The sequence below is a fragment of the Notothenia rossii genome (assembly GCF_949606895.1).
Source record: "Notothenia rossii genome assembly, chromosome: 5".
Lineage (NCBI taxonomy): Eukaryota > Metazoa > Chordata > Actinopteri > Perciformes > Nototheniidae > Notothenia > Notothenia rossii.
This window is the reverse complement of record NC_136903.1, coordinates 92,692,340-92,704,723: the sequence shown is the minus strand read 5'-3', so window position 1 is coordinate 92,704,723 and position 12,384 is coordinate 92,692,340. Positions and strand designations below refer to the sequence as shown.

The following is a 12,384-nucleotide window of genomic DNA, read 5'->3' as shown; positions in this document are numbered from 1 at the left end:
GCTAACTAACGCGCTAGCTACTAGCTAGGTAGCTAACTTGATCTAGCTACTCCTGGTCCTTTCATCAGACGGGAAGCGAAAGAAGGAGCAAGACCCATTGCTGGTATGATAAGAACCTGGTACTAAGCACACAGGGAACTTGTTAAAGTGATCTTATCTTAGCCAGCGCCATATAGATAGAATCTATCTCTTAGTGGAGGAAAACGATTGTGACATCACTTACGCAACTCTGGGATTTTTGGTCTTTCTAGTTGCGTATTTTTCATAGTCTTATTTTTCAACAGTTTTACGACAAACTGTGACTTTTTTGACATGGAAAGGATTTTTTAAGATTGACAAACATCAAATGTGTAATTCATGGCCCAATTCAAGGTCCCATGGAGTAGATGGGCGTGACTTCGCGACTCTATACGGGTACTTCTGCTCTGACAGCAAGGCATGATGGGTAATCTTTGACGTTTTGCTCTCGAGAATATCAGGCCATTTTCATCCTCATGAGCCAATGAGCAGCTCTCATAGGAAAGAACAAGCCCCGCCTCCGACGCTGTATCCAGATCTTATTAAACATCCATGGTCCGTCGTTTTCCAAACCAGTTTAGATGTAACCACGCCCTCTTCCACATTATCGTAGCGCTGCGTCATGATGGATAAATAAAGAGAACAATGTTAACAACGCTGAGGTAATGTCACTTCTACTCTAGCTTGGGAAAAACCATATGGCCTGTTCGACTGCAGTTGATGCGGAAGTGGGCGTGGCTTAATCTAAACTCGATCAGAAAAACAACAAGACACAAGACTGAAAATCATATTTAGACTTCAGCATAATTGTGTGTGTGTGTGTGTGTGTGTGTGTGTGTGTGTGTGTGTGTGTGTGTGTGTGTGTGTGTGTGTGTGTGTGTGTGTGTGTGTGTGTGTGTGTGTGTGTGTGTGTGTGTGTGTGTGTGTGTGTGTGTGTGTGTGTGTGTGTGTGTGTGTGTGTGTGTGTGTGTGTGTGTGTGTGTGTGTGTGTGTGTGTGTGTGTGTGTGTGTGTGTGTGTGTGTGTGTGTGTGTGTGTGTGTGTGTGTAGGCAGGTGATCGAGGAGGCCTCTGTAGTGTTGAGGAACGCTGCAGGAAACTACTACGTGAACGATAAGTCGACCGGATCGGTTGTCGCTCAGCAACCGTTCGGAGGAGCCCGGGCCTCAGGTAATAACGTATATAGTTCATTATATTATACCAAGAGAGAATACATTTAGATAAATAAAGTGTCACTAAGGAGCTGTGTATATATATATATATATATACAGATAGAGCAATAGATATATGGATAGTGATATAAACAGATATACACATAGATATCTACAGACGTAAATATACCTGTAGATAAACAGATATATGGATACAGATAATATAAGAATTACTTTATTGATCCCAATTTGGGAAATGATTGCATTGCAGCAGCATAAAAAGACATGGCGTTGTACAATAGAGAAATTAAAAGACAAGAAATCTCAAATAGAAATAGAAGAGCATCAAAAAAAGTAGACAATATACATGTTGAAATACAAATGTACAGTAAACATGTAAAGCAGGATAGTATATAAACATTAGGTGTGTGAGGAATGGAATATTAAATATTACATTGAACATAATAATAATAACACATTGAATTTGTATGGCGCTTTTTGCTAGTGCTCAAAGAAGCTAAACAATATAAATGTAAAATGTACAGTTTGATTTTAAGATATAGATGTATAGATATATAGATGTGTGTGTATATATCTATATATAACCCTAATGATCCCCCTCAGGTACGAATGATAAGCCGGGGGGGCCGCACTACGTCCTGCGCTGGACGTCTCCTCAGGTGGTGAAGCAGACTCACGTCCCCCTCACAGAGTGGAAGTACCCCTACATGAACTGACCAATCACAGCCCAGCATCTGATCAGCTGACCAATCACAGCCCAGCATCTGATCAGTTGACCAATCACAGCCCAGTATCTGACCAATCACAACCCTGGATTAGACCAGTCGACTAATCACAGCCCTGCATCAGATCAGCTGACCCTCTGAACACACGAGGGAAATGGAGCGCTCCCTGTGTCTCTTCCTCTGCAGTCTGATGCCCAACTTATGTTTAAAATACAGTTAGAGCTCAATTAAGACCAATAACAGCAATAAAATAACATTTGAGTGTTTTTAAATTCAAAATGCACTGATTCCAGCTCCTGGATGTTTCCTCCTCTGATGATAAACTGGATATTGTTGTGTCTGGATGTGATTCATCTACAATGAAAATCATCATTAACACTGAAATAAGAATAATATTTTAGGTCAACACTGGAACATGACGAGTTCCTGTATGTTACGTCTCTAAACGCAAAGACACTGTCGTCTATGTGCGTTAGGTTTTCTAATAATTCAATAACTTTTATAGATCTGTGAGGAAGTTTCCTCTTGTTTGAGTTTGTGTCGCAGGGAAATGTGTCCCCTGATTTGTGTCGCAGTGAAATGTGTCACAAGTTGACATGTCATTATTTTTTCAAGGAGAGGTATTTTCTTCCGTCCTCAAACGAAAAGCAGCTGATTCACTTTATCTTCAGAACGTGCCTCTGTAAATTCAGATATTTAATTTTGTCAATAAATATTATTAACGTCTGTGCGTCCTCCTTCTTTCCGTGCTTCCTCTATTGCCCTGTGTAGCTGCAGCTTTTAAACACTGATCTAAAAGAACTTAAACATAATCACAAAACATCTCATTTCTCAAGAGTCAAAACCATTGTTGAGTTTCAAAGAGAATTCTTCAATTTCATTTGAAGTCATAAAATACTTATGAGTGATGTTTGGGTCGTTAGAGCACTCCCTGCAGGTGAGTAAACTGAGGGAACACAACACAAACACAATATGATATTCTTTCATCTTCTTCTTCGAGTCCGTAGCAATCTCAGATGTCGTTCTGCCAGTATCGGGCACAGGCCCAGCTGATGGGGGAGGTTCTGCCAGGTCTTCTGGACTGCACCGGGGGGCTTCGACACATTCCAGTAGGTGGGACGTTGTCTGCACTGATCCACAGCTGCACGTGTCTTCTGTGGTAGTTCCACACTTTCATCAGTGCTTTGCACCTCCCCTGTTCCACACGCAGTCTATCAAGTGACTTCCAGGTTGTCCAGCCAAGGTCGAGGCCACGAGCGAGGCTTTCCGTTGGTGTGACTCCTCTGTCCAGCCATTCAAGAGCTCGTGTGTCATTTCTTTGCCATCCATCTTCCCAGATGTTGGTCCTTGCTGCTTGTTTGGTTGTCTGGAGGGACTGTCTGCAGAAAACTGTCTCTGGACCGGAGCCTGCGTGGGGGTGCTACGTGGCCATGCAAGTGGTGTCTGATGTCTGTCTCCTGTGTTCTCCGTTCATCTTGAGCGATACCTAGTCGTCTGATGAGCGGGGGAGAGATGCCGGCTAGCGCGTAGAGGCACGGGACAGGTGTTGTGTTAACGCATCCCGTGATGATGCAGCAGGTGGCATTCAAGGCTGTGTCGACCAGTTTGGTGTGACGTGATCGGCTCCAGCTTGAGCGGGCACACTCTGCTGTAGAGAAACACAGGGCCATGGCAGTTGCACAGATTGTTGGTGGATCTGCGCCCCACTTGGAGTTCACTAGTTTGCGCAGGATGTTGTTGCGGGTGTGGACCTTGGCTTTGGTGATCTCCAGGTGTTTCTTGAAGGAGAGTGTCCTATCCAGTGTAACACCAAGATACATGGGATGCGTGCGGTTGGACAGTTTGTGGCCATCCCAGGTGACGCTCAGTTCTTTTTTAGCGTCTCAGTTCCTCAGGTGGAAGCTGCATAGTTGGGTTTTTGATGGGTTGGGTTTCAGGTGGTTGTTATTTTAGTAGCTTGACATTTCTTAGAGGGCACTTTCAAGGACAGGCTCAATCTGCTGGAGGTCTAGTTGTTGGGTGGTGATGCAGAGATCCTCTGTGTAGATGAAACGCTGGCCTTCTGGGGGTGATGGCTGGTCGTTTGTGTATATGTTGAACAGGAGGGGGGCCAGTACGCTACCTTGTGGGAGGCCGTTCTTTTGGGCTTTCCACTTGCTCCTCTGGTCATTTAACTGGACGTAGAAGCGCCTGTTGTTGAGGAGGCTTTTGATGACTTGACACAGATTCAGGTCACCAGTCATGTCCAGTAGTTTCCTGACCACTGTACGGTGTCGGACAGTGTCATAGGCAGCAGAAAGATCTATGAATGCTGCTCCAGTTTGTTTTCCTTCAAACCCATCCTCAATGTGTTGGGTGAGTTTGAGTAGCTGTCCAGCACAGGAGCGGCCAGGACGGAAATAAGCTTGGTCTTTAGTCAGCTTGGTGTCTATGAGTGGCATGAGGCGTTGGAGTAGCAGCCTCTCGTAGAGCTTGTAAGTGATGCAGAGGAGGGAAATGGGTCGGTAGCTCTTTGGGGATGATGGGTCTTTGCCGGGTTTGGGGATTGCAACCACTTTGGCCTTTCTCCAGACAGGAGGGATGTTTATTGTGCCATACATGTGTTCAGCATCTCCAGGAGTCAGGTCTTTGCGTTAGGTCCCAGGTGCTGTATCATTTCTGCCAGTATGTCATCAATCCCTGCTGCTTTTCCGGGTTTCAGCTTACCCATTGCCGTTTTGAGTTCTTCTGTGTCGAAGGGTTTGGTGAGAGGGCTGGCTGGTTGTGGTTGGTCTGATCCACTGTGCGATGGTGTTCTCCTGTGGGTTGGCGGCGGTGTTGGTTACGGCCGTTGGCCACCAGCTGTGATGCAACCGAGTTTGCTGTGACCGTTGTGATTATGGGTGGTGTGGTGTGGTCTTCGCCAAGACGGCGGATTGTAGCCCAGGCCTTCCTGCTGTTATTTGTCATATTGCTGTTCTCTATCATTTCCTTCCAGACTTTCCTTCGTTCTTCCCCAACTGCACTGATCAGGGTCTCTCCAGGTTCCATGGTGGTGGAGGAGAAAGGGTCCTTATTATATTCCTCATAGTAGGCTTTCAGCAGGTCGCTGGATGTTTCTGATAGCCCAGGAATATACTGTGTCTGGCATCCCCTGGGTATGGGGCGTCTGGCTGACCTTTTTACCAAGTCTGTGAAGTTGGAGTAGTTATTGGGAAGTCGTGGTATGTTAGATATGGAATGCTCTATCTCCTGTTGGAATGACAGCCAGTCGGCTTCACGTAGGTTGAACTTCCTGCGGAATGGGACGGTGGTTGCTTGGAGAGCGGATCTAACGGTGATGGCAATTGGCCGGTGCTCGGTGTGGGGGATAGGGTCCAGGACTTCCTTCTCAGTTCTGGATGCGATGTCACTGCTTACACAGGCGAGGTCTGGGTTCTGTCCTCGTTTCCATCTGGCGCTGTGGAAGGGTAGTTTAGCGTTATGGATTAGGGTCAGGCGCTTGGACTCAAGCCAGGTCTCAACTTCATCTCAATCTTGGTTGTTGTTCTCATCGCCCCATGATTTACTGTGGGCATTGAAGTCGCCGATGCTGATATGGAATCTCCTCTTGCATCTTGGTGGACCCGTTCAAATCCAGTTTTGGACAGTCTGCCGTGGTTCCATCCCATTTCAAAGTGCTGTTCGACGCTCGGCGTAACCCTCGGAGCACACTCTCCAATCACAGAGCTTGAGGACTATCACGGGGTTGGTCAAGCGAAGCGGAGAGAATACTTACTTCCTGGTGTAATATTCTCTAAAGCAAATGAGCTGCTCCGACCCTCGGTGCTGACGGACTCCAACTTGTGTTTACTAATCAAACAAATAAATAAACACAAGGATAATGATGTGTTATTGTTGAGTAGATAACAGTGTGTGGTTTAGGGAATAATATAAAATTAGAAGGAAAAAACGATGTCAGTTTTCTGAGCCCCTACTCTCCTCCTAACTGAAGGCAGCAAAAGTCCTACTTTATTCAATTAAAATAAAGAAGTAAACACAATAAGTGTGGCTTGATATTGAGTTAGAAAAAGGTTGATAAACGCTGTGAGAATGGATCTGAGGAGAGCATTTCTCCGCGATCCCAACTCCTCTATTACCAACGTTCAGGGAGCTCTATGCAAGTCTATGGGACGCCCTGAGAGTTGGATAGTGACGACAGGGACCCTGACATAACGTCAACATGTGACGGGTTGGGAGTGAGAATGTGTTGTTTTGACCGTAGCAATCTGGATTTTTGGACTTGGCCATCTTGTTTTTTGCTCGTCACCCTCTTGATTTTTTTGAAAACATAGCCATCTTGGTTATTGGTCTTTGCCATCTTGATTAATGACCGATGTCCTCTTGGTTTTAGGTCATCATCATCTTAATTTTTAAACGTAGCCATGTTGTTGTTGAGACATATTGTAAAATAAAGGCTTTAAAGTTCACAAACCTTAAGAATGACAAGTCTCTGCATGTTCAGCTTCATCTTTGATGATGTTACACACCTCTGCCTGTACACGCCCTTATTAAACCACACACACACACACACACACACACACACACACACACACACACACACACACACACACACACACACACACACACACACACACACACACACACACACACACACACACACACACACTGAGGAAACCACAACAAACGGGTGGGTGTGTGTGTGTGTGTGTGTGTGTGTGTGTGTGTGTGTGTGTGTGTGTGTGTGTGTGTGTGTGTGTGTGTGTGTGTGTGTGTGTGTGTGTGTGTGTGTGTGTGTGTGTGTGTGTGTGTGTGTGTGTGTGTTTCGTCCTGCAGGAACACACACAGACAGAGAGATTAGGAGGGAGAGGAAACATCCTGAAGTGTAAGACTGTGTTTCAACTAGCCAAAAGTGTGTTATAAATCTAACAAACCTTAAAGAGCATCTTGCAGGTTTTTATTTTTTCTACATTTATGCTTAAACTTGCTTGAAAATTACAATTAAAAAAGTGAATGCAGGATTTGATATGTTTTAGAGACATAAGGAATTCAGAGGGAAAGGAGCAATTTTGAGCTCTGCTCTTAAAAACGGCTTTTTTTTAAGGTCATACTTCAAACGCGTCATATTACATCACACAGGGGACACATCTCCACTCTCTGACCGCGGGTATAGTAGAGTTGCGTTGAGTAGAGCGGTTGTGTTTTAAGGAGCTGGTATTTTTCGGTAGTTTTACATTGTATTCCACCATTTGTAATCATGGTGCAGTATTGTGTTTGTGCAGGATGCACAAATACCAGCCTGTCAGGACATCGAGTCCACAGTAAAAAGGACCGGAGCTAGCGTTCGTTCCTGGGTGCGTTGTGCATCCACCTCCCTGCAGCACATACTCTCCACAGCTTTATCAGGAAACCTTATTACTTCTCTCCCCCCCCCCCCCTTCGCCGCTCTCTCTCTCTCTCTCTCTCTCCCCCCCCCCCCTTGCTGCTCTCTCTCTCTCTCTCTCTCTCTCTCCCCCCCCCCCCCCTTCGCTGCTCTCTCTCTCTCCCCTCCGGTACACGGCACCGTAATACATAGTGTGGAGTTGCATTAGGTAACGCTGTGGTGGCTGTACTGCTCCAGCCGTCTCCTTTGTGTTTGTTTCCCCCTGTCTGTGTTGTTTGTGTGTGCGTGGTGGCTGTCACTCCTGGCTCCCGGCTCAACCTCCACTCACCTGCTGCAATCAGCTGTGCACCCTCCCCGACTACACACCTGCTTTCCATCAAGCCATTTACAACGGCATATCAACGGAGGCTCCACAACCTTTCTCCGCCAGATCGTCAAGTATCAGCCGTATCTCGCGTCTCTCCTCCGGTACACAGCACCGTAGTGTGGAGTTGCATTAGGTAACGAGAGATACGGCTGATACTTGGCATTAGTTTCTGTTATGGATCAGTATCAACAGTCCTGCCAGTAACGTTACTATATTATCAATGCTACTTTAGTTATAGCCTGATATATGATAGCTAACTTCACAATGTTGTGATGTGACGTTAGCTAACATTCTGTAGCTAACGCCGGTCACTCACCAAGATAGCTGCTCTGTTCTCCACTGGTTCTCCACACACCACAGCTCCATTTCTCTCCCATGGCCGTTATTTCTTCTAATCCTTGGCTGCTCCTGGTCTCTTGGACGCCTAGCAGGCTCATCATTATAAGGTTGTGGTCCGTCATATGCATTCGAATATTCATGTTCCACTTCTTCTGTGTCGAAACTAGCATTGGGATCCATGTTTATTAATACGTTACACCGGCCACTCTCCCCCTTGTGTCCCCCGTGTTACGTCACACGCGGGAGGTCACGTGCCGAGGCTTTTTTATGCAGAAGTGAACATTTCTTACAAAAACGACACCAGATTTCACTGTAGTGTATATTTCTGTCTATTTTTTTGAAAATCTAGTGTATTCATCATTTTCCTACACATTTATTCACAGGTGTCTTTAACCTGGAAGTTGCTCTTTAAATGTGGTCTTGTAGTCGTTTTTTTGTATCCATTGCCATTGTGTCTCTCTGTAGTAGACATCAAATATGATGAAGGGTTGTTAGTGAAAGAACAGTATAAACTAGAGAATGCAATTCCTGAAGAAATTGCTAGTGGGAATGCTTCATGCTGAAAAGCTGACGCTGAACTGCTGAAATGTAATGTGTAAGAAGAAAGTGAATAATTTAGATTGAAATGATTTATGAACACTGGGGGCTTGAATGTGTGATGAGAGAAGAAAAGAAATTGAAAAGGCTTGGAAAAGCAGCAGAATATTTGAACTGCAAACTTCTAAACTAACTTGATGGGGAATGATCTATCGCCATGGCAACGGCATTTGATGACATCCCACAATACGCTTAGATGTGTTGATGGCTGCATCGTTACCGAACCTGTGGAGTTTTGGGCTGTTTGGAGTATTTTCACTGAAGTTATGAGAAAACCGTGTATCATGGCGAGCATTGTGTTGCTATGGCAACAGCATTTGAAGAAATCTCAAAACTGTCCCGTAGATGTTTTCACGGCTGGACTGTTAGCACACATGTGGAGTTTGAGCACTTTTTGACAATTTTCATAGGAGTTATACATTACAATAGGATGTTACATTGCTCTCTCTCTTCTCTCTCTCCTCTCTCTCTCTTCTCTCTCTCTCTTCTCTCTCTCCTCTCGCTCTCTTCTCTCTCTCTCTTCTCTCTCTCCTCTCTCTCTTCTCTCTCTCTCCTCTCTCTCTCTTCTCTCTCTCCTCTCTCTCTCTCCTCAATTCAATTCAATTCAATTCAAAGGGGCTTTATTGGCATGAAAGTTAAATTAAACAATGTTGCCAAAGCATCACAATACAAAATAATTAACAACATTAACAGACATTTCAAATTTTTACATATTATTGATGATATATATATACAGTGATACAATTACATTTCAACACGTGTGTGTGTGTGTGTGTGTGTGTGTGTGTGTGTGTGTGTGTGTGTGTGTGTGTGTGTGTGTGTGTGTGTGTGTGTGTGTGTGTGTGTGTGTGTGTGTGTGTGTGTGTGTGTGTGTGTGTGTGTGTGTGTGTGTGTGTGTGTGTCTCTCTCCTCTCTCTCTCTCCTCTCTCTCTCTTCTCTTGACCTTCGGCATATGATGATGACGCCCCATAATTGCCGTAGAGCCGTTGAGGGCAGGACCGTTACCCTCTATCTGGAGTCTGCTGCTCTGAGCATGTCAGGTGGAGTGATGACATCATCGTGTTCCATTGCACAGGTGTTTATATTTGAGCTAACGAGCTCTGTAGAGATCAAAGGCTTCATTGTTCTGAATGAGAGATAAACCTCTTACATGTGAACGTTTTGTGGAAGAACCGTAACAGATATCTGTGAAATTTCAAAACGTGAAGCATGTCAAAGAAGTTGAGTATCTGAAGTGTAATTTTTGTGTACTTTCGGGTTAATAATGTGGCCTTTTTGGCAGTTTAACTAAAGGTGAGTGGCTGCTGCCGTGAGGAAATATCTGCCTGAAATTACAATGGGCTTTAATGGAGGAATGTTGAAAGTTTTTGTCACTTCATGCCCTCAAGAGGCATTTTGTTTAATTATTTTTCCTAATTATTTGTCATTTTTCAAGTTACGAGATGTTTTCCTACGTTTGTCATGATAAATTATGTTTCAGGAATGTAGGGTTTGGGAATTATGGCAGTTTAAAAAAAAATATGAAGGCAAATTTCAATATGTTCTACCCTCTAGCTGTGACATCACACTCTAAATGTTGTTCTACGCACAAATCTTTTTTGTCGGTATTTTGGCCCTCTTCTCCTCCCGCATTCAACATCGCAGAAACTCAGTTCAAACATCAAAACGTTCAGCTCGGTCGGGAATCGATGGCTATTACTTTTCTCATTCATAACTTTCATAATTCCAGAGATACATCCCATAATTCATCACATTTTTAACATTTGAACTTTAACATTGCGCAGCTCGTTAAGGCAGAGTGCGTGATGTCAGAGTTAGAGTGGAGGACAGTTTGAAATTTGCCTTCATATTTTTTTTTAAAACTGCCATAATTCCCAAACCCTACATTCTTGAGACATACTTTTTCACGACAAACGTAGGAAAACATTGCGTAGCTTGAAAAATGACAAACAATTAAACAAAGTGCCTCTTGAGGGCATGAAGTGACAAAAACGTTCAACATGTCTTCATTAAAGCCCATTGTAATTTCAGGCAGATATTTCCTCACGGCAGCAGCCGCACACCTTTAGTTAAACTGCCAAAAAGGCCACATTATTAACCCGAAAGTACACAAAAATTACACTTCAGATACTCAACTTCCTTGACATGCTTCACGTTTTGAAATTTCACAGATATCTGTTACGGTTCTTCCACAAAACGTTCACATGTAAGAGGTTCATCTCTCATTCAGAACAATGAAGCCTTTGATCTCTACAGAGCTCGTTAGCTCAAATATAAACACCTGTGCAATGGAACACGATGATGTCATCACTCCACCTGACATGCTCAGAGCAGCAGACTCCAGAGAGCAGTGTGCAAACAGTCCAGCCGTGAAGACATCTACGGGACAGTTTTGAGATTTCTTCAAATGCCGTTGCCATAGCAACAAAATGGCCTTGAAACACGGTTTTCTCATAACTTCAGTGAAAATACTCCAAACAGCCCAGAACTTCACAGGTTTGGTAACGATGCAGCCATCAACGCATCTAAGCGTAGTATGGGGTGTCATTAAATGCCGTTGCCATGGCAACGGATCATTCACCATCAAGTTAGTTCAGAAGTTTGCGGTTCAAATATTCTGCTGCTTTTCCAAGCCTTTTTACTTTCTTTTCTTCTCTCATCACACATTCAAGCCCCCAGTGTTCATGAATCATTTCAATCTAAATTATTCACTTTTTTTCTTACACATTACATTTCAACAGTATAGCGTCAGATTTTCAGCATGAAGCATTCCCACTAGCAATTTCTTCAGGAATTGCATTCTCTAGTTAATGTTCAAATCTGAAGAAAACCTCTTTAGCGAGGTCTGAACAATGTTTAATATCTCTTTACAGGAATAATGTCAGAAAGAAGTGTGACATCTTAAAGATGGAATGAGGTGTCTGAGTGAAAGTATGAATGAACAGTTAGCTGTTTAAGTCGCATGAAGATTTGTTCAAGTCTGAAGAAGTTCTCCATTGACTTCAATGTTAAAAATGTGATGAATTATGGGATGTATCTCTGGAATTATGAAAGTTATGAATGAGAAAAATAATAGCCATCGATTCCCGACCGAGCTGAACGTTTTGATGTTTGAACTGAGTTTCTGCGATGTTCAATGCGGGAGGAGAAGAGGGCCAAAATAATGGGTTGAATAATAAGAATAAAGAATTTAGTGCGTAGAAGAACAGATAGTTGGAATGCATTCCCACTAAATAATATTCATGTGTATGTGAGGCCTCAGAGACTTTTCACTTGAACTAATTCTGTTTCCTCTAATGAAGCTGTAGCAGATCCCATATGGATAATTGTGATGGTACGTATTTTATAAATGTAAAAAGCTACAATGCATCGTGTTTAAAGCACGTTGTTTAATAGTTATATTTGTTCCTTCGTGTTGATGTCACCAACCAGTAAGAGTTACATTAATAAATTATATATTCTGCATTTATTTAAATTTGATTGGAATCAGCAGTCCTTCTTCTGAAGAGAAATATAACTCCACAGTGTTTGTTAGCATTTCAATTGGTTAGCATTTCACCCTGTTAGCCTGTTACCACTTCAACCTGATAGCATATTAGCATTTCACCCTGTTAGCCTGTTACCATTTCAGCCTGTTAGCATTTCACCCTGTTAGCCTGTTACCATTTCAGCCTGTTAGCAGGTTAGCATTTCACCCTGTTAGCCTGTTACCATTTCAACCTGATAGAATATTAGCATTTCACCCTGTTAGCCTGTTACCATTTCAGCCTGTTAGCAGTTTAGCATTCCACCCTGTTAGAGGATTA

At 43.5% G+C, this 12,384-nt stretch overlaps 2 protein-coding genes across 2 annotated transcripts in view; one reads left to right on the top strand and one right to left on the bottom strand.

The window, feature by feature from the left end:
• The window catches only part of aldh4a1 (aldehyde dehydrogenase 4 family, member A1), a 30,338-nt gene extending 27,699 nt beyond the window's left edge, over positions 1 to 2,639 (top strand). The window contains exons 14-15 of the mRNA XM_079685010.1: positions 1,068 to 1,186; positions 1,792 to 2,639. Coding sequence (XP_079541136.1) covers positions 1,068 to 1,186; positions 1,792 to 1,904 — 232 coding nt within the window. The 3' untranslated portion in view covers positions 1,905 to 2,639. The remainder of the gene's footprint in view (positions 1 to 1,067; positions 1,187 to 1,791) is intronic.
• Positions 2,232 to 5,547, bottom strand: LOC307041541 (uncharacterized protein). Its single transcript, XM_079685011.1, has 2 exons — positions 5,462 to 5,547; positions 2,232 to 5,352 (listed from the first exon to the last, which is right to left on the bottom strand). The coding sequence occupies exons 1-2, from the start codon at positions 5,506 to 5,508 to the stop codon at positions 4,611 to 4,613; spliced, it is 789 nt and encodes a 262-aa protein (XP_079541137.1). The 5' UTR covers positions 5,509 to 5,547; the 3' UTR covers positions 2,232 to 4,610.
• Positions 5,548 to 12,384: the final 6,837 nt, after the last annotated feature.